The sequence below is a fragment of the Stigmatopora nigra genome, chromosome 10 (genome assembly GCF_051989575.1).
Source record: "Stigmatopora nigra isolate UIUO_SnigA chromosome 10, RoL_Snig_1.1, whole genome shotgun sequence".
NCBI classification, from domain to species: Eukaryota; Metazoa; Chordata; class Actinopteri; order Syngnathiformes; family Syngnathidae; genus Stigmatopora; species Stigmatopora nigra.
In genome coordinates, this window is record NC_135517.1 from 1,537,121 (window position 1) to 1,559,120 (window position 22,000).

General features: G+C 39.5%; 1 protein-coding gene across 6 annotated transcripts; it reads right to left on the minus strand.

Annotated features, from left to right (window-relative positions):
- Positions 1-336: 336 nt before the first annotated feature.
- Positions 337-21,422, minus strand: slmapa (sarcolemma associated protein a). Of its 6 annotated transcripts, none has more exons than XM_077726135.1 (25): positions 20,095-21,422; positions 15,007-15,154; positions 14,325-14,397; positions 13,243-13,279; positions 12,815-12,877; positions 12,243-12,338; positions 12,096-12,167; positions 11,477-11,617; positions 11,275-11,412; positions 11,046-11,214; positions 10,256-10,306; positions 9,783-9,944; positions 8,726-8,779; positions 7,915-7,974; positions 7,779-7,847; positions 7,627-7,716; positions 7,289-7,348; positions 7,072-7,197; positions 6,922-6,996; positions 5,917-6,207; positions 5,725-5,842; positions 5,181-5,352; positions 4,982-5,116; positions 3,885-3,973; positions 337-2,359 (listed from the first exon to the last, which is right to left on the minus strand). In XM_077726135.1, exons 1-24 carry the CDS (start codon positions 20,290-20,292, stop codon positions 3,890-3,892), a joined length of 2,682 nt encoding a protein of 893 aa, XP_077582261.1. In that variant the 5' UTR covers positions 20,293-21,422; the 3' UTR covers positions 337-2,359; positions 3,885-3,889. The 6 variants fall into 6 exon arrangements, with proteins under 6 accessions (XP_077582261.1, XP_077582262.1, XP_077582260.1 ...); XM_077726136.1 differs by having other exon boundaries at positions 7,627-7,707; positions 20,095-21,421; XM_077726134.1 differs by lacking the exon at positions 3,885-3,973 and having other exon boundaries at positions 7,627-7,707.
- Between the last annotated feature and the right edge of the window lie 578 nt (positions 21,423-22,000).

Consider the following 22,000-nt stretch of genomic DNA (forward strand, 5'->3'; position numbering starts at 1 on the left):
ATTCATTTTGACGTCAATTTTGAGTTATGGCTTGGGGTCGACTGCAGTTTTAAGGTTTACAAACCAAATAAAATCCAATAAAAAAAGATTTGGGTTTTCATCAAAATATTAAATTTGAATGCTGCTATAATGTCTAAGCATGACATAAGTTCCCAGGTTTAACAATGTACATTGATATACTTTTCATAAATTTATCGCATGCCATGGACAAATAATCATTTCAAACGGAGAGGACTGGTCATAAACACTTTGATTTCCCATCTTGTTTTTCACCTCGTGAACACAACCTTAAAATGAATCATTTATGAATTTCGCAAAGGGAGGAATTAAAACAGATTTGATGAGTCAGCTTGCTACAACTTTATTCCAAACCTTTTCTTTTGTGCATATATATTCATATTTATATATATTCATACTTGAATATGTCTATATATAACCTCAATTCATCTACACAATTCCCCATTCACATGGCTAACAACACATCTTTAACAAAATAATTCTAGAAGCACGTCATTCATTAGCATCTTTATTTTTTTTTTTTACAATTTTCTATCTCCCTTCGCATTCTGTAGTGTTTCTCTGATATTTGTTCCTTAATTTTTTTGAACACAAAAGTGACAAGACTATACAGTGAGACACGGTGCTACGCAACCCCACGCACACAAACGCACCATCACTTTCAAACCAAAACAAAAACAAACAAAAACAAAACAAGTCGCCGCATTAATGCTAAGTGCTACGGCTAAAGGTCCTTTTTGTTGACAATGGAATTTGGCGAAATATGACAAGAGGACAGGAAATTCATGTGATTTTGATAGAAAGTTACTCGAGGGGAAGGTTTTTTTAAGAAGGATGTTGCCAAAAATTCACATAGATTAGCAGTGATTGAGTTCATGGAAGTCAAAATCGATACAAAGGTGTGAAACTTGGCCAAAAAGTTGAAAAATGTGCCCTTTAAGTGATAATTTTTACATGAATTTCCACACGTTGACATCAAAATTGACAGGAAACAGTACAACGTAGCGACAAATGCACTGTAACTTGACCAAAGTTAATGTAAAGCAGGCAGCAAGTTGAACATTCTAATGCCAAGGTGACTTTGATTGGCAGGAAGTGACAATAAAAGTGAGAGGAAGTTCGGTTAACATTAAAATCATGGTGAAATTGACAAAAGTATGACTCAAGAGTCATAAATGTTAAGATGCCATCAAGTTGGCAGGAAGTTCACATATAAAACAAAGTGAATTTCAAAATGAATTGATCCACTGGATGGTCAATCGACAAAATCAAAATTGGGTTATAAAAATGTGGCTGTGTACACAAAAATGCAGTGTTAAGTTACATGAGAGGCACTTTGACCCCCCTTTTGTGTGCCCTTAATGTTGACAAAAATACTTTTTTGAACCATATTTAATTTGGCATCATGTTTAAAAACCGCACCCCTCAAGAAAATCGAGAAAAACGAAACAAAAAGGTCATTAGAGCAGAACCGTACTTCCACATTTTATTTATTTGGCCAAAATGTTAGCATTTGTGTTAGCAACCGAAATTAAGGGTCATTATTTTTTTTAACAAATCATAAAGTCACATTGTGTTGCCGTTGCAGCCCAACAAAAATGGCTACTATTTTTTTAATTAAATAATATTGTTATGTGTTAGCATTTCTGTTCGCAACCAAAATAATTTTAAGGATTTTTTTTAAAGAACTATCACAATTTCATATAATTATGTCCAAAAATGATACTTTTTTATGTGGTAGAATGTTAGAAAAAATTTATTAAATAAAAAGGGGGCGGGAGGTGTTTTGTATAGAATACGGTCATGTAAACGTGACTTTTTGGTGGCTTCCATACTTGTTAATAACCATGTTAATGCATTTGGCAATGTTTATTTTCCTGCAAAACAAAATTTGGGAGAACGTTATTTTTGGTGTTAGCTGAGATAAGAAAATAAAAGGTTAAACGAACAGATATGCGACTTGTTTGGGAAAAGCGGTTCCGTTCGACGGCCAGAAAAATGAAAAAAAAAGAAGTACAAATGATTCCAAACCAAGCAAAACAAAGCAAAAATATATATATATATATAAACGACATTTCCCACCGCTGGACAAAAAAAAATCTGAGAAACCACAACCTTTGATAATTCCCTCTACAATTATGTACAATTGGACTTTTTACAAGCAAAGCAGTGGCGTGTGTGTATGTATGTGTATATGTGTGTGTGAGTGTGTGTGTGAGTGTGTGTGTGTGTGTGTGTGTGTGTGTTAGGCCGAGCTGCTCTTGGAAAGGTTGGGGTAAACGATGGCGACCGTCACGGCAACCATCACGGCGATGAGCGGCATCCAAGGGCTCCAGCCGCCCTGTTAGCATATGCAAATATATCCAAGTTAGCTAGCTAGCTAGCACAGCTATTTAACAGTATACGCGTGGTTGGTTAGTCAAAGGATTACATTAAAAACACTCATTGATGGCAATAGACGTCAAAGTGGCACCATCGATTGCAACCATTTTTTTTAAAAAGATGCTAAATGCTAATTAGCTGTTTTCTGAGGTGATAGATGTCCCACCAGATTTGATTGGACGTCTAAGAGGTCAGGCCAGATTGGACGTCTAATGCCGACAATGGCAGATAGAGTTGTGGAGAAGAAAGCCGAGTCAGAGGACGTTTGTAGCTGGTATTTTTGAAGCGCTGAGTCACGTTTAATGACAGCTTTGACACGAGGACGCACGGACGAATGGCGTCGCGTCTGCGCTTCTTGTTTGGACACATTTTGATGATGTCATCGCGTGCCGTCCAGATTGCCACAGGCAAAATATGTCATTTGTGGATTTTTTTTAAGAGTATTTATGTAAAATGGTTTAAAAAAATGTTGTTTATTTTTTGACTATATCAATGTTTTTTGATTTTTTTTGCATATTTGTATTCATTTGAAATGAAAACTTAAATAAAATGGAATAATTTTAAACTAGTGTTTTCCTGTGAAGAATAAATACTTCAAAAATACAAGCTTTTGTACACAGAGAGTCACTCTTGCATGCGGAGGACAATTGAAATATTTCCTTTTTTTTCTTTAAGGCAAAACCATCACAACATGAAGCTGCGCATGCGTTATGACACAAAAAAAAGAAGCCGAGTGAGCAGCTGTGATGGCAATGGAATAAAAATAAACAACATGTTTGTCCACATGCCCCAAAAAGATACTAAATAGCATCTTTTTACGGCTTTAAGGAAAACGTGGCCAGTGTGATGCGTTCAGGAACATTAACAATAATCAACTTTACCAGTACTGTTGGCCACAAGCAGAATATTTCCTCTTAAATCTTGTTTTCATGAACATTTTAATCACTTATCATTTAAAAGATATTTATAACAAGTACCATTCTAACTGACAGCTGGCGAATTATTAAAAAAAATACAGTAATCCCTAAAATATCGCATTATCTGTAAAAAAAATGTATGCGCTTACATTTTTTAGTATATGTAGTATAAGTAGTATAAGTAGTATAAGTAGTATAAGTAGTATAAGTAGTATAAGTAGTATATATGTAGTATAAGTAGTATATGTAGTATATGTAGTATATGTAGTATATGTAGTATATGTAGTATATGTAGTATATGTAGTTTATGTAGTATATGTAGTGTATATGTAGTATATGTAGTGTATATGTAGTATATGTAGTGTATATGTAGTATATGTAGTATATGTTTTATGTGATAATTGAGGGATTACTGCTGTCTCTTTCTTAAGAAAAGATGTAAGTAAAAAGTGACCCTGAACGCATCACGGGCGAGAGGATTTTCACAATTTTTGCATCAAAGCGGGCGGAGGGAGGCGTGGAAAAAGACGGACGTACGAAGAGACGGACGCACACGTCGGCGTGTACCTTTTCTACCACAACTGGCCGAAACACCAGTAGAGCAGAGCCAGGATAAGACCCATGAATATGGCTTGGACGGGCTGCAGGATGGATGGCTATTGGAGGGGAAGGAAGGGAGGGAGGGAGGGAGGGAGGGAAGGGGCGGGGTTTCATGGGAGGAGAGGGATAAGAACAAATCAGCTGGCAAATCAAGAAAAAAAAAACAACCGGGGGGTGGGAGGACCAAGCAGCACTGGCGAGGAAGGAAGGCAGCAAAGCGGCATCTAGTTATCATATCACTTAGCATTGATCACCGGGGTGGGGGGGCCTCTCCCGGTCCAAATGGATGGGACGGCCATTGATGTGCAACTAAGCAACTAAGCAATGGGCTTTGGGTTTGTTTACGGCAAGAGCGTCCATTCGAGCTAAACATCATGAAGTAGCAGTGGCGGGAGGGATGGCATTTGCCATCGTTGATTATTACTAAATTGAGTGGGATTCCGTGAATGGTTTTCTACTGTGCTGGCATTTGCATATGTCCACATGTACACGCAAAAAAAACACACACACAAGCAAGCACACACGCGTGAGGTTTTTCTGCTGCAAATGGAGAGCGTAGGAAGCAAAACAAAAATAGATGATGTTGGGGGACCCCCGTTCCCACCTGTGTCGCAGGTGTGTGTGTGTTGGTGCTCGGACGTTTGGTCGCCGGACGTTTGGTCGCCAGTCAAATGGTGACAGAGAGTTTACTGTTGAAACCAGCTTTCAAAACTATATTCATGAGAAATAGTTTAATATCTAAGAGAGAGAGTTTAATATCTAAGTACTGTTTAATATCCAAGTACTGTTTAATATCCAAGTACTGTTTAATATCAAAGTACTGTTTAATATCCAAGTACTGTTGAAAACAGAAGATATTTAGGTATTAAACTCTCTCTCTCATGAATATAATTTAGAGAGCTGGTTTCAACAGTACTTCAATATTAAACTCTCTTTTAGACATGGATATAATTTTGAGAGCTGGTTTTATTAGTAAACTCTCTGCCACCATTTGACCAACAACCAAAAGGGACCAAACGTCCCGCGACCAAATGTCCGGTGACCATGTGTGTGTGTGTACTCACCGAGCCGTTCTTGTCCTGCAGCAGCTTGAGGTTGCTCCTGCATTGCTCCAACTCTTGGTGGACGCCGCTCTTCTGCCGCTCCATGGTCTCGTAGCTTAGCCGGAGGTCCGACAGCTGCGATTGTGTGTCTTCGTACTAGGAAGTCAAACCTTTGGTGAGCGACACAGTCTGGTGGGTATGTGGGTGTGTTTGCATGTACCTCTTTCTGCAGGGTTCGCGTGCGGTCCTGGGCGCGATCCAGCTGGCTCTTCAGCCGGCTCTCGTCTCGCAAATGGCGGTCCTCCAGAGAACCTAGCTGGCCTTGGAGAACCTCTTCTCGCTTCTCCAGGGATTCCAAATTGTTGCTGAGGAGCAGGCTTTGAGCCTTGGTGCTGTCAAGAGAAACAAATATCACATTTTTTTCATATCTAAATTTCAAATTACAGGATTTACATATAAAGTACTGTTCTACTTACAAATTATTCAAGTTACGAAAAAACTTCTGGAACCAATTAATTTCAAATTATAGAATTTACATATAAAGTACTGCTCTACTTACAAAATATTCAAGTTACGAAAAAACTTCTGTAACTAATTAATGTCAAATTACAGAATTTACATTTAAAGTACTGCTCTACTTACAAAATATTCAAGTTACAAAAAAGTTCTGGGGTTGTTATTTACACAAAATTAAGTGCTTCTTAATTTTTAAGTAGTGTAAATAAGGTTCAACATAAAAAATCCCAATCATTCATCTAATGTACCTGCACAACTCGGCCTCTAGGCGGTGCAACTTGTCAGTAAGAGCGCTCTTCTCTTCCCTCAGGCCATCGCAGTCCTGCTGCAAAGACGTGCAGCGCTCCTGCAGTTCGGCACATTCCACTAAAAGTACAAACTTGGTCAGGACTCAGAAATTGGCCAGTTTTTAACCCATTAACGCCGGGAAAGGGGCGCACCCTGTAGTTGACCGGCACGGTGGCGCCCCAAATCCTCCTGCAGCCGTCCAATCTCCTCCTGGTACTCGGCGGCGGCAGTCCGCCAGCGTTCCAGCTCGGCCCGGACATCGCTCAGCTGGTCCCGCAGGTCGGCCAGGTCCTGCTCCCGCTGGGCGGCGGCGGCCTCGGCGGCGTGGCGTAGGACCAAGATCCCCTCTCGGGCCGAGTAGAGTTCGTCCCTGGTACTGCAGATGGTGTTTTCCCTCTGCTCTCTCAGGGCCTCCATGTCGGCTTGGAGCTTTCCCAGCTGAGCTGTAGGTGAGAAAAAGACGGGAAATTAAAAAAAATGCTTCTAGGAATTCTGGGTAATTTCATCATTGTCATATATTGACGATATATCTTGATATATCTTGATTTTTTCGTTTAAAGTGGCATGTACTTCTAATATAACATCTACACTACCGCAATGGATTATGTTGTCATGTTATTGTTTTTCTTTAATACTTCATGTTTTCACATTTATTTATTTACTTATATATTATTGATGTATTAACCTATATATTTATGTATTTATTTACTTATACATTTATGTATGTATGTATTTATTTACTCATATTTATTTATGTATACATTTATTTATTTATTATCATTACTTATTTATTCACATATTTTTTGCCGATATATTTATGTCTAAATGTATTTTTCAGTGTCTGTATTCTCACCCTCTTGCTACTACAATGAAATTTCCCAAATACAGGATAAATAAAGTTATCCAATCCAGTCAAATGTTTCTGCTATTCATATTCTATTTTTTTCCTCATAACTGTGCTGTTACAAATCTGTAAGAATCTGCCTTCCCAATTTAATATTACAAAAATAGACTTGGCTATTTTGTCATTTGCATTTTTTTTCCCCGCGCCAAAAGTATACAAATATACCTTGGACATATTATTCACTCTTATGATCCATTTGTATAATATCTCTTACCACAGTGCCATTGTGTATGTGTATATACATAGTACTAACTTTGCAGGTACTGGATCTGTTTAGTAGACTCCTCCGTTTGTTGCGAGTTATTGCGCCTTTCCTCATCCAGCAGAGCTATAAAACACAACCAAAAATCATTTAGAACGTCCATTTTTACAATAAAAGACATTTATTTTTGGAAGACCTTACCTTGAAGCTCCAGACATTTTTGTTTGCCACTATTGGCTAATTCCTGGGCCTCCAAAAGCTCCCGGTGGAGATGGTGGATGACCTGTTCCGTGTCGTCGGGTTCCAAACCGGCCCGGTGTAACTCGGCTACACAACAACAAGAAAAGTAAATATAAATTAAGAGTTGTTTACTAATAGTAATGCTGCTTAAAAGCAATATTTACTAAGAAATGGTTACCTTTGAGAAGAGCTACTCTGTTGAGGGGTTCGTTGAGCTCCTGGTCGTCCATGTTACCGTCTGCCACACCATTTTTTTAGTCAAAACGGGTGTAAAACTCATACTTTTCACATTGTAGTTTTTAAAAATAATTCTGCCATATATTGCTGTGTTAAACTACACTCCTATCAATTCAAAATCCATCTGAATTCAATCTTTACATCAGTATTTTTAGTTTTTTACATATTTGGCTACCAATTCATGCGCATATAAGCCCTACCTTGATTGTGTCATTTTTTGAGTGACTAAAAAAGTGAATATTTGAGAACCAATGAAGTGAACCGGCAAATTTAACTGACCTGAAGTGTCATCACTGCTACGGTCTTTGCTGGGACTCAGCGTATCGGACATGTCCGACTCTTTGGCGTCCATTTGGTTTCCTGCAAAAACTTGAGTTCAAATTTGGGGTCGTCATGAGTCGGTTAGCTTACTTTTTTGGATAGATTTTTACCTGTCAATCGATCCGGGCTGGTCAGGATGTCTTCGTCTACTGTCGTCTGGTTGTTCTGAAGTTGGGCATCTGGAAATACGAAGAAAATGGAGGCCGTTTAGCAACGATTAATGGATTTTTTTAAAGAGATTCTCACCATCAAAATTGGCAAGTTTGTGGATGGATGAGCTGACGGCTTCCTTGAGCTGCTTCACTGCTAAATAAACAAAAACAAAGAAAAGCGGGCAGTCAGTCAAGATATTTTTAGTTTGACAACAATTAGCCAAATATTTACCATATTTTTTGGACTAAGAATACATAATGAAGAGGAAAAAGGTGAAGAGTCAGGAAATGTAATATACATCTATACTCCATTTTAATTTTATTCTAAAACAGAAAGTCAGCACTCATGATTGACTTTCCCGGGCCACACAAAATGATGCGGCGGGCCATATTTGGCCCCTGAGCCGCCACTTTGACACCTGTGATCTAGGAAGATGTTAGCATGGTTAGGAGGGGGGAGGGGCATTTTAGCATAAGTTATTAGCACATAAGGCGATTTTTTGGGAGCATTTTCAAGCTGAAACAGTAACAATATGGAGTATGGAGGGCGCAAAAAGTTTTTTTTTTTACAGGGTAGCGCCCTCCATTGGCGAATTTTGAGCAATTGTCATCGTTCTGATAAGCCACAAGATTCTTGCAGTTTCTCTCCAAAATTTTTGTACCAAAAAAAGCCCTATCCTGACCAATGCCAAAAACGGCCCTCCATTTTTCATCCAACTCGCATTTAAAACACCCTGAGAAAAACCATCATGATGAACATGCAAAGAAGGTCAAAGATCAAACTTGAGAATCCGAACTGGAGCCCGAATAGAAAAAAATGAAATGAATAAAAAATGAAATGACTGGAACGAGAAAGTAAGACCGACGAAATGAAGAAAGATGACAGTTCGGCACGTTGTACTCACGCGGCCACTCGATCAACTGTTGCATCCCCCCGCTGTTGTTAACGTGACAGTTGTCTGACAAAACAGAGATGGCGTGTTAATGGCGGCGATTGGCCAGATACGAGAACGTGCCACAAACATCGAGAGCCTCGACAAGGAATGGCGACAAACCAGAGGAAAAAACACAGAAGAACGGCGGACTGGAAAAAATGGCGTCTTTTCAACATAGTCGGAAGCAACGACAAAGCAGTTTTTCCGCTCAAAACATTCATATTTTAAAGGAACCCTATCGCAACAATCCCAAATTAATATAACAGGAAATAATATGATTACTACCGTATTTATTCGAGTATAACGTGGAAAATTTTTGCATCGGAAAACTGAAGCGTTATACATGAATCCCGGTCAAACACTGCCATTGTGTATAATGGGAGATGTAAAACAAGTCTTTGTCCACTAGAGGGAGCACGTGAGACCGTTCTATTGGTCAGTGCTCATACTTAGAAGAAAAAACAATGAATATATAATATGACCTTGAACATTTTTAAACATGATGATGAATTAGACCAGCTTAGCTTTTTTATATATATATATATTTTTAGATTTTACAAAATTATTTTTGAGCTAAAAACAGAAAAAATGATTAAAAAATAACAATTATTGATTTAAAAGGGGCCAAATCAGGAAATTGAATGTACATCTATAGTCTTCATTTTAATTTTATCCTAAAACAGAAATTTGGCACTCATGATTGTTTTTCTCGGGCCGCAAAAAAATAATGTGGCGGACCAGATTTGGCCCGCAGGCCGCTACTTGGACACCAGTGAATTAGCCTTTAAAGATTTAAAATTGTAAATCCGATTTGAGAATTATATTGGTAGTAGTATAAATGTTTTGCCATGGCGATAGCTATTTAGCATTTAACAGTATTGGTGCAAAGTATAAGAAAATATTGACACTAATTTTTAGTCACTAATTATGGGTGCACGTTATACTCGAATAAATACGGTATACGAGCCTACGAGTCGATTTTGGTGGCGAATGCATAAAAAAAAACAATTTGAAAAACCACGGCTACCATCCACATCTCCTCCGACGGCCCCGTCATCAGTGTCCGTATCCTCTTCATCTTCATCTTCCTCCTCTTCCAGGGGGCTCCCGGGCAACCTCGGTTGTGGCTCCTCCTCCTTCTCCAACGGCCGCTCCTCCTCCTCTGCTTTAGGACACGCCTCCTCTTCATCTGTGGCGTGACCACATCACACAAACGCCGATATACGGAGAGGTCCTCGACGCCCCGCTGCAGATCCGCCACCGTGATCCCGAAAGCGGAACCCCCCGTTTGCACACCGCTCGCCGCCATCATCCTCAAATCGATTTCACCCCCAAAATGTGCGCCACCGCGAAAAAAGCAGCCAGTGGAAGGATTGTCCCGGAAAAGCGTGGGACGAGACGACGACAGAAGACAAGACAGAGCGGCATGCAAAAGCAGGACGGGTGGTTTCCATGCGGGTAAAAAATATAAAAGGGGAGGCGAGTGAGAGTGGGACTCACCCAGACTGTTGTTTTCCTGAACGCTTTTCTCCTGGAGTTGCTCTAAACGAACTGTGGACGACAACGGCAAGCGCGCGTTGACTGGCTTTAAGTCATTGGGGGACATTGAGGAGGAAATCCGGGATTCGAACCAGGTTGTAAAATGAAATGGGAGCCTTTTTGTTTGTGGAGTTGTTTAGAAATTGGGCCGTGAGGTGGTAAAAATCCTCATTTTGGACAGGAGAGGATTGGATTTTTAGGGGAAAAATAGGTTACTAAATCCCTCTGAATGCAAATGCATTCCTTGTCTCCGTTATTTTATTTTGAAATTGTTCTGGTAATATTATTGTGGCGTGTTTTAGTTCCAGTTGTTTTTTTTTTGGAGGACCGTGGAACAAATGACAGAATTTAAATATAAAGTACTGCACTACTTAGGAAATATTCAAGTTACGAAATAGTTCTGGAACCAATTAATTTCGAATTACAGAATGTACATATAAAGTACTGCTCTACTTACAAAATATTCAAGTTACAAAAAAATATCTGGAACCAATTAATTTCAAATTACACAAATACATATAAAGTACTGCTCTACTTACAAAATACTCAAGTCATGAAAAAGTACTTCATTTTGTAAGCACAGCTACGAGTGTAAATAGGGTTTGACGGAATTTACATGTAAAGTACTGCTCTACTTACGAAAAAAGTCCTGTAACCAATTCATTTCGCAAGTAGAAGTACGACTCTAACGACAGAAATAAAAGTTTCCACCCCAGCGTGGCCATAATTGTCCCCACCCCAAAATATTTACCTTGCAAAGCGGCCAGCCTCTCATTGGTGAAGTCATTATCGGCCTGCAGCGCCTCGATTCGCGCCTGGAGAACCTGCTCTTTCTCTTCCATGGCCTCGATACGCGTCTCCAGCTCGCGTTTCTCCGCCACTCCACGCTGGGTCAACTCCTCCTGCCGCCCCTCCGCCACCTGTGGCGACAAAATGCGTTAAAACAGTGCTCACATGGCGAGACGGGCAAGGCAAATCACCTTAATCTTGTCAACGAGTTCTTTGATTTCGTTGACGGCGGCGTTGTACTTGTTGGCCAGCTCTCGCAACTCATCCTGGCCACGCTCGGACATTTCCTTCAGGTGGGTGCATTCGTCTTCTGTGTTGCTGAGCGAGCGCTGTGGACGTCCAATGAGAAGTGAGCATGTGTGGGATAGAAGAGGCGGGCGAGTCGGGTCGAACCTCCACTTCCGAAAGCTTCCGGACCACCTCGATCTTCTCCTGCAGGACCCTCCGGAGAGACTCCTTGGCCTTGGTCTCATAGTTGTGCTTGTCCTCCTGCAGGGCCAGCAGCTCCTTGCGAATACCGTCCTCCGTCTGAGACTGATAAATAGATTTACCGATGAGTAGTGGGATTAATATCGTAATAGAATATTTTGATTTTTTTTTCATAAACGGATTAAGAGAACTGGATTAAAAGCCCTGAATATTCAGTTTTTTATATCTAAAAAAAAAATTATTTTAGCTTTTTTTAAATATATTTTTTGATTTTACAAAATATTTTTGAACTAAAAACACTGAAAATGGACTAAAAAATGACAATTATTGATTTAAAAGGGGGAAAATCAGGAAATTTAGTATACATCTACATCTATCATTTAATATTTGATCCTAAAACGGAAAGTCAGCAATCATGATTGACTTTCCCGGGCCACACAAAATGATGCGCCGGGCCAGATTTGGCCCCCGGGCCGCCACTTTAACATGTGCTTTGGATGGTGTACCAATGTGACAAAAAAAAAATCATTGAATGTGCACAAAATGTACATATTTCTCCAAAGAAAGCTAATGTGAGCTTCACCTTGGAGCAGGCCTGCAGCTGACTGTCCATCACTTCCAGTCTGGACAGCAATCGGTCTTCGTCAATCATGGCCTGGACAACAGAGAGGGTTTGGATATGTGGATTTGTCTATCTGTCCATCCGTCCATCCCAAAAGTCATTCCCTACCTGCCAGCTGCTCTCTGATGCCTCCTGAGTGGTGCAGAGCAGACGCTGTAGCGTGGCTAACTTCTGCTCCAGCATCTGCTCTCGGTGTAAGGCCTCCTGTACAAAAAAGGGAAAAAAAAACAGTCATCATTTCAAAAGGACCACAAGAGCCGAGTGTCTTTCTAAGCTAGCATGCTAATTTGAAGGGTGCCACAACATGAATTGAACTCATTTTCTCACATTTTTTGCCGTATTTGTCTCTTAAAAAATGACTGAATCGAGGTTATGGCTTATATGCGCATAAATTAGGAAACACGTTTTAAGGAATGTGCAATCCAGCAATCGATATTTATACACTATCTGACTCGGGATAATTTTTTTCTTCAACATTTTTCCTTCAAAGTAACACATTTGTACTCCCTATTAAAACTATGAATATGGATGTGAAAAATGTCCTCTAGGGGGCGTCTCATAGGACGAAAAATGTAAAATTCAAAGATTTTAAGGCAATTTTAAGGGTGCAAAGCATCTAAAGTTGCATGTAGTTTTGATGTGTAATTACAAGTGTGGACCAATAGGAGCCACTGTATTACCTGTAGATACTGGGAGAGCTGGAACAGTTCCTGAGAATACATAGTGGGAGTGTTGGCTGCAACCTGGAAGAAACCACGCCAAAACAAATTGAAGATGTTCTGATTTTTTCATGCATTGACATGACATTTTGCCAAAAAAGAAAATGGTCGACCCGATACGTCATTCTGCCGCGAGCTAAGCTAAGCTAACGTCATTTAATGAGGTTAATAAAATGTCGTCACATGCTATACATTCCTCAGACAAGTTGTTGTGGTGGAAGATTGAGCCGGACTGGAGCTAAAAGTCCGCTTATGAAAGTATGTGGCGGCATTCTTCATATCAGGTGACCACTTTACACGTTAGTGTGCGAATTGCGGTCAAGTTTAAGGCGGGTCAACACACATCGACAGAGATAGACGTCATAAAACGAGCCTCATTATGCTCTTACCTTGTCTACGGGCAATGGTAGCGGAGCCTGGACGACACTGCGAAAATAAACACAAAATACACATTTGGTTAGCCTAAAAAACTTTTGTTCAGTTACCTTTTTTATATATTTTTTTTACCCCATACAATCAGCATTTTTATATAAACCAAGTTTTGTATTGGGTTCAGAAATTATGATAGTTTTTCTGTATGCATGAAGTTTGTAGTACTAGTCCACATGTGTCAACGCGGTGGCCCGGGGGCCAAATCTGGCCCAACGCATCATTTTGTGTGGCCCGGGAAAGTAAATGATGAGTGCCGACTTTTTGTTTTAGGATCAAAATAAAATGACAGAAATAGATGTATATTAAATTTCCTGATATTCCCCCTTTTAAATGAATAATTGTCATTTTTAAATAATTTTTTTTTTGTTTTTAGTTCAAAAATAATTTTGTAAAATCTAAAAATATATTTAAAAATGGCTAAAATAAATATTGTTTTAGATTTATAAAAACACAGAATATTTAGGGCTTTTAATCCATTTATAAAAAATAAATCTGTCTGAGGTCCCGCCTTTTAAAGTGACGCACACATTATTTTGGCACATTCAATGTGAGTGTATAGCCAACCCAAGACTATCAAAAAAATCAATGCCACAGCATTTTGCTGATACTATAGCGACCGGCGTAAAAGCAGCTGAAGTTGATGGCGTAACAGCGAGGACGCTCGTTAATGAATAACCCAAAACCAACAGTTTCAGAAACAACAATTGCGAAAAAATACGACAAGCGCCGACTTACTAAGCGATTTCAAAATATCTGATGTGGAATGCTGTATCCACCAAATAATTTCCCTTACATTGCCTGCTGGGTTTGTGGCTAAGAGTTACCGACCGGCGTGTTGTTCCTCGCGATTGGACGACTGGCGATGTGAAATGGGGGCAAAGTTCAAACCGCTCTATCTGTTATTGACTATTCATTCACTGGTGAGATTCTTGATTAGTCTCCTCACATTAAAGTTGCTGACAACACTTCTCAAGAAGTTTCATGTTTGAATTTGTGCAAGCTCCGCCCCTTTTTGGTAATGGAGCGGCGTTGTACTCACTCGCTTCGTCGGCGTGCCTCCATCCCGTCGGGCAGGAACAGTTTGATGCTTGACACGATGCAGCCATGGGTGACTGAAACAAAAACAAAAACAAAAAAATTAACATATCTGTCAATTTATACGTTTTTTCCTGTATTTTACACATTTTTTGGATCATTTCAAATTGTAATAACTTCTGTGTAAGATAGAAAAAAATGTTAAAAGTAAGTTTTTGGCTCTAATTCATATCGTCTTCATTTATTGTCTGCTTTTTCACTATGTAAATATAGCGTGTCAGCAAGCAATGTACTCGGACAGTCAAGTTGTTATTGTCATACAGCAAAATCTACATAATCTTAAATTTTGTGCATACTGATTTGACACCCTATGTGAGTAAATATGTGCACCATTGCATTTTAAAGTTTTTTTATCGTTTAATAGGGAGAATTGCAATTATTAATAAGGCCGAGATTGACAGCTATGAGTTAAAAGTGATCTTTTTTCACCATACATTTTTTTTACAGGAGAGGTAAAGTAATGGGAACTGTATGTACAGAATCAAACGCTTATATTTTTGACATAAACCACAATTTTTGGGGCTTAGGGTTAGTCACTAGCCTCAGTCGATGCTTGATCACATGGAATGAAATTGGAGGAGTATTTTTTTGTGTTTTTGTTTGTGTTTTTTTTTTAAATATGACACCTTTGCGCGTGTTCTCGGTGACGTCCACGCCGAACTGGATGATGTCCCCGGAGAGGACTTCGCAGGGCGGGCTTTCCTCCGAGCCGCGACTCAACCGCTGGCTGTTTATGAAGGTGCCATTGCTGCTTTTAGTGTCCTGCAAGTAGAACTGAGACAACCAAAGAAAAATCAGGCAAAAAAAACTGACATACAATAAATAATATAATATAATAATGTTTTTCATAACTAAAATAATTTGTTACATTTCCTGATTTAGTCTACCAACACATTAATTTAAAGCTAAAATGAAACCAAAAATATTGTTTTTAGTGTCACATGACTTTATTAATTTAAAGATAAAAACAATCCTGATGACAATTCCGATGATTTTCTTTGTAAAAATGAATTCAAACGACATTTTGCTTTCCAAAATAATCCAACACATCCATAAACTATCCTCTTTTTTTCATTTTTTGGTTCCAAAACACCACCGGCAAAATCATCTAACGATGAAAATAATCATTTGGAGCATCCCTAATTTACAGGTGCGCTCTACCACCTTACGACCAGTCATTTGTTTATCTTTGTGAATGGCTGGCGACCTATCTGAGCTATGCACTTCCCCTCCAAACAATGAGGCAATCCTCCATATTTGTCATCGCGGCGAAAACAACGCATCGTCGTGAAGCCAAAAGACCCCGCCAACTTACTGGCTCGCTCCTTCGTCAGTCTGCGACGGCACGTGAATGTCAAGCGCGTGCTCACGGCGGCCAGCGGACGCATCGTACGGCGCCGCGCATAGGCTAACGGGCCCACACGCTAGGACGTGTGGACGTCGTCTAACCGAATGAAAACAAGGTGCTGTTGATCTAGCGGGGACGCGCGGACACATCTCGCCATTCAGACTGCGGTGCGCCCGCTAAAAAAATGCACGCAGACTTACCTCTTGTCGCCATGGTAACCTGGAGATAAGGGCGGGACATAACTTTACAGCATACTGGCCAGTAAAGCCTAGCCAATGTTATGCGTCACAGAAAAAAATGGGGATGCAAATTTATACACAAAAAAATACTTAAAAAAAAAAAAAAGAACATTGTGGCGCTTATTTAACAAAATATCGCGCGATTGCCTTTCTCTTAATTCTGCACAGACTAATGCAAAAAATAAATGAATAAATTGGAAGAAAAATGCAAGGCTCCGCCCAGTGCTCGTAGATATCTTTATATCGGGGAGAATTTCACTCGTATCTCAAGGCAAACATTGGCTCTGAATTTTAGTTGTATCTCAAGGGAAATATTTGCTCTGAATTTTACTCGTATCTCAAGGCAAACATTTGCTCTGAATTCTACTCGTATCTCAAGGCAAATATTTGCTCGGGAATTTTATTTGTATGTCAAGGCAAACATTTGATCTGGATTTTACTTGTATCTCAAGGCAAACATTTGCTCTGAATTTTACTCGTATCTCAAGGCAAACATTTGCTCGGAATTTCACTCGTATCTCAAGGCAAATATTTGCTATGAATTTTACTCGTATCTCAAGGGATATATTTGCTCTGAATTTTACTCGTATCCCAAAGCCAACATTTGCTCTGATTTTCACTCGTATCTCAAGGCAAACATTGGCTCTGAATTTTACTCGTATCTCAAATCGTTTGTATGTTGGGGCACTCGTATGTCAAGGTATTTCTGTAAGGGCTTTGTCTACAGCTACTACATTTTTATTTGTGTTTATTTTTTTTTTTTTTAATGGACAAATAGATTGCAATAGATTTTGAGACAAGATAGTGTTTTTGCGACAGACATGGTAAAGGTCAAATGACAATGTGACCCCGTTATAAACCACCTGTAAAGATTAGGGCATGTCAGCATGACATTTTGACAAGCCAGGAATGAGGTAGCGGCCTTTTTTGCTCAATAACCGTAGCTTCCTCTTGCACTAACAACTTGCTTTTGTCACCACGAAGCACGCCAGGCGGGGTTGGGAACTTCAAGGGCGACATGACGTTTTGTAGGACGGCGAGAAATGCCGCTAGGAGTGTCGCTCGGAAAAACCCGACTTGCTGCTGGCGTTTGACATTTGAGACGTGGCGTGTAAAAAAATCAAGTGAGTTAGGCGGCACGCCTTTAACAGTTTATTGTTGTTATTTATTATGGTTGCTATAGCTGTCACCAGTTAAAATAAAATTATCCATAAGTACAATGTAAAAAAAGTATAGCGGGTCAGCACAAGATATGATACATATAAAAAAGTGCATCCGTTAACAGTACATATGAAACATAAACAGAAAAAAAACGACTAAAGTATTAACATACTCATCACTCATCATTAAAGTCAAAAGTATAAAGTACAAAGTAAAGTAAGTAAAGGAATGTATTAAGAAATATTAAAATTTAGGGCTGTAAAACAAAAAACAACCCTCCAAAAAAATGTTTAAAAAAAAGACCTAAGATTTTTGGGGTCTTTTGGTACATTGAATTTAATTCCTAGAATACAGTTTAAAAAATAAAAATATAAAAACTCAGAAATTGTACAAATTGTCCCTCCAAATATTGTCACAAATTGATTTTTAATTTTAAAAAAAGACTAAATATCCTCTATTTTCATCATTTTTTTCACTACAAAAAAAACCCATTGTAAAAGTCAGGCAAACAAATGTATCATTCAAGCTTCCTCCAACCACTAGGACTCCCCGCTGGTCCTCAACGCAAACTCGACGCCCCCCACCCCGCTAATAAGCCACTCAGCGTCGCCCCCAAGCCGATATGTAGCAGATTACAACGGATTGAAGACCACCGGCGTCATGCACACGTCATCCAATCAGATGGCAGCGGCTTTATTTTCTAGAGGACGTAAGTGGTCGTCACCTTGCGGTCATCAAGTCTCAATATTTATCCATAATGACATAATCCCTTGTACTTTTGTTTGTAAATGGATCGTACCACTTGGCTGGAGGAGGAGGGGGGTCATGTTTTCATCCCCTGGCAAATACACCTGGACTTTGGAAGAGTATATTTACATTGCACTTATCTATACATTAACTTAAGTGTCTCTTGGGGAGAAAAATATTCGTTAACGTTATTAATACATATTTGTGAAGTAAATAAATTGATCAAATAGTGTAAAAAGGGAATGTATAACAGATCTACAATGGTTATGATCGCCAATAGTACTTTAAAGCAATAACTAATTAATAAAATAGGAGTAAAACAAAAAAATCCCAGATATTTAAGAGCAATGGGCGGAGCTTTGTATTTTTTTTTTTTTTTTTTTTTTTGCATTAGTCAGTGCTGAGTTAAGGGAAAAACACAATGGGTCCAAAGACAGCAGGTGAAATGAAGTGATTGATTTGAGATAAGAGTAAATTGACATGCTAGCTCAGTCCTAGAACGCGTTAAGATCGTATCTCAAGGTATTGTTGTATAAGACGTCTTTAAAAAAAATGATTGTCTGCCAATGACAATAATAGATGTTATTTATTCAAATGACAAAGTGGATTGGACGTCTGGTGTTGTCAATGGCAGCCAATGAGCTCAATAAAGCTCATTTAATTCGGTGTTGTTTAATGTGGCCAGAAGATAGAAATAAAAAGGTGCCAGTTTAGACTTGTCTCCCAGCGGCTCTAATCTAATCCTATGACTCCTTGGGCCGGTCGAACCTGTTTTGTAAAAGAAGCGATGCAAGAAACGTTGCAATCCGTCCACTGTAACTCCGACCCGTTTTCAATTTCAAATCAAAAATGAAATGCTAAGAGTGTGTTTCATCATTTTAATCAGATTGCTCCACGTGGAATTTATTTATGTTCTCGTGGCTATCCTGATGGGAGGGTTTTGAGGTAGAAAAATCTTTAATTAGCTAATGAAGATTAAAGCATTAGGCTATGAGACTTGACTTGTCTATCCAGTTCAAGTTCAGGGGAGAATGACCTCACCCTACCAGAATACAGTAATCCCTCAATTATTGCGTCTTCACTACTTTGCGATTTTTTTTCTGTTATTAACTTTAAAAAAACAATTCATAAAATTAATCAAAATTTGATGATTTTTCTTCATATTTTCCCTTCAAAGTAACACATTTGTACTTTCTATTAAAACCAAGAATATGGAGGTAAAAAAGGCGTATCAAGGGGCGGCTTATACGCGAGAAATTGTAAAATTCAACAATTTTAAGGCATTTTTTTCTGTGTTGTTTATACGCAGAGGCAAGAAAAAAGGTACTTTGCTAAAAAAATAATAAGTCAACGTAACCCGCTTTGTCATGATGGTAAATATTTGGGCGCCGTAGATAAATCTGTTCTAACCCTTTCGTCCTCAGGCTGTGCAATAATGAGGGAAAAGCGTACGAGTGTCTTTATTTAACAGAGCATCCCTTGGGTAAGAGGGACGTTTCCTGTGTCGTGCAGAGATGACTTATCGCTCCCGGGACACAAGGCCGGGTTTGTTTCGAGCCCCAGGATGGCTTTAATGGACGGGCGCCCTTTAAATAAAGCAATTTGTTGGGGTTTAAGCAAAAGTTGACACTTAGAGAATCACAGGAGGGCATTTTTGGAGTTAGTGAAGGGATTGGATTAGGTGGCCCACGTTGAAGGAGCTTTTTTTGCAGGATTTTAAGACTGTACCATGTTTTTTTTGGATCAGAAAAATGCTACTTTTTCCCATCTTTTTTTGCCCACTGCCTCATGCTAACTCATGGATATTTTTGCAGGTTAGCTAGCATAGTGCTTTGTTTTTGTTGTTATTATTTGTGCCCTTCATTATGTTGTTGACCACTTTTGTATTATGTTGACTACTAATTCATTAATTGTATTATTTATTGTTATATTTTTAGTTTTTTGTGCACTGTTGAAGTTTTAAATCTCATTATACTCATAAATAATTGTAATTTATTGATTTTTTTTCCATTTTTTGTGCACTGTTGTTTTAAATTCTCATTATACTTGTACAATGGCAAAAAAAACACATTCATTTTTTTAAAGGCCAAGTTAAATACAAGCACTTATTTATCGACAATTTAAGAAAACTACAGTTGTAGTCAGAAATAGTTTACAATTGACGGAATTTTCTAACTAAAAAACGATACCCAAAGGATGAACTTTTGGACTGGTCTTACCTTGCCAGTCTTGTGGTCGAACCAGACCAAGGCATGGTTCCTGGAAAACACCTTGCAGTCAAAGGTGGCATTGTTTTGCGCCGGACGGCAGCGAGCCACCGACCGGCCGATCTTGACTGGCTCATCCAGGTAAACATGCCTCTCCTGGAACGGGTGCGAGTTTGGTCGGCAGGTAAACACGGCCAGAGCTGAAGGCATTGATTTTGGCTTGAGAGTGTTACTCCAACCGGACGCGAGGGGCAGGTTTTCTGGCTCCAGAATGGCAGGTGTCGCGGTCCAATCCCCCCCAAACGAATCGTCCGGTGAAAGAGGGGGGTTGTCTGTAATCAGTTTTCTGGTTTTCTTTGTATTTGTTCGAGAATTTGGTCAGGCACTAACTAAAGAACATAGTCCACTTTAGCACGGCTCAGGTAGAAAACTTGCTGATATACTTTGGGGTGAGGGGGGCCTTGAGTCAAGACATACATGACGGTGTATTATAAGGACAGTCTGGCAAACAGCCCCACACGTCCATCAAACTATTCCAGTACTGAAGTACAGCTTGATTACTTTAGTGAGGCGATAATAAACCTGTCTAGGGGAAAATCAATACACCTCTCGGTGCCTATTTTTGCTAGCAACTAGCTATACGGTCACTCATTTCTATTCATTTATATACGTGAATGAGAAAAGCTTTGTAATTAGCGTTGCTTCGGGGAAAAATAGAAATACATAGACGCCAAAACGCTGAGTTTGTGAGTTAATAAGGAGCCTGGTTGAAACAATAAATCACTCCCGTCCTCTCTTCGAATTAATACATAAACACTCCCGAGTCGGGATTAGCAGTACGAACTACAGGGGGAATGCTAATTGGCTAACGCGGGTAGGCTGCTAATGAGTGCTGACAAACTTATCGCTTGGGCCCCGGAACAGTCTTTGTGCACCCTTCTCGACCAGTTCGCTTACCGAATGGGAGCCAAATGCCATTTTAGTCGCCCTCGCGAGGGCATAAACCGGGTTGTTTGGTCACTCACCACTCGTTGAGCCGTCTTAGCATTTAGCAGCTAACCGGCTAAGTGACAGTCGGCGGAAAAAGAAGAAGCAGGGGGGAGTTTCTTCTTCGCCCCCCCTGCTCAGATATACGGAAAATACCCGGCTCGGGCCCAACGAAGCGCGCTGTCATGCGCTTCTCCGGCTAGCGTGTCCAAGTTATTGGTGTCGCCGCAGTGCAGTTTCCTGGTCGGAAGGTAGAAGTTGTCCTCCTTCGTGAGTCGCGGCCGCCATAGTGGAAGGAGAGAGCCGACTACTGGTGGTGTTGCGTTCACGGACACAATGACATCAACTTCGACTGGCTCCTGACCTCATCAATTCCCGCCGCATATTTGTATATCGGATGCAAATTACGTTTTTATTTTAAAACTAATACTTTTGAAGCAAATTTAATTCCAATTATAATGTTTTAAATGTGTTTCATTAATATTTGTATTATTTTAAAAGGGGGCAGGGGTCGTTAACTTCCAATTGTAGCAGTATGCTGCCTTCATGGTGTGTCGTAATAATGGGAAATACAACTTGTTGAGTCAAAAATTACACGTGAACGCCCCCTCAGGTCATATTTTCTACTGCATAACTGATACATATTTTATTATGATACCCAGGTTTCTGAGATAGGGTGACCTTTAGCAATTAAAAAGGCGGAGCTTAAAAACATCACCTCCAAAATTAACCCTTTGCATTTTAATGCAGTATCTTTTTACTGCAAACGATAAATTAATAGGTCCATATTTGCTATGGATTTTTATGCTAGGACAGTTAACTTGTAAACCAACCAGCAAGTGGTAAGGATCATATTTCCTCAAGGAAATGACAACAGACATATCGCTTGCACCCTCTCACTGCAAATGAAGTGGGCATCTACTTGCAATAA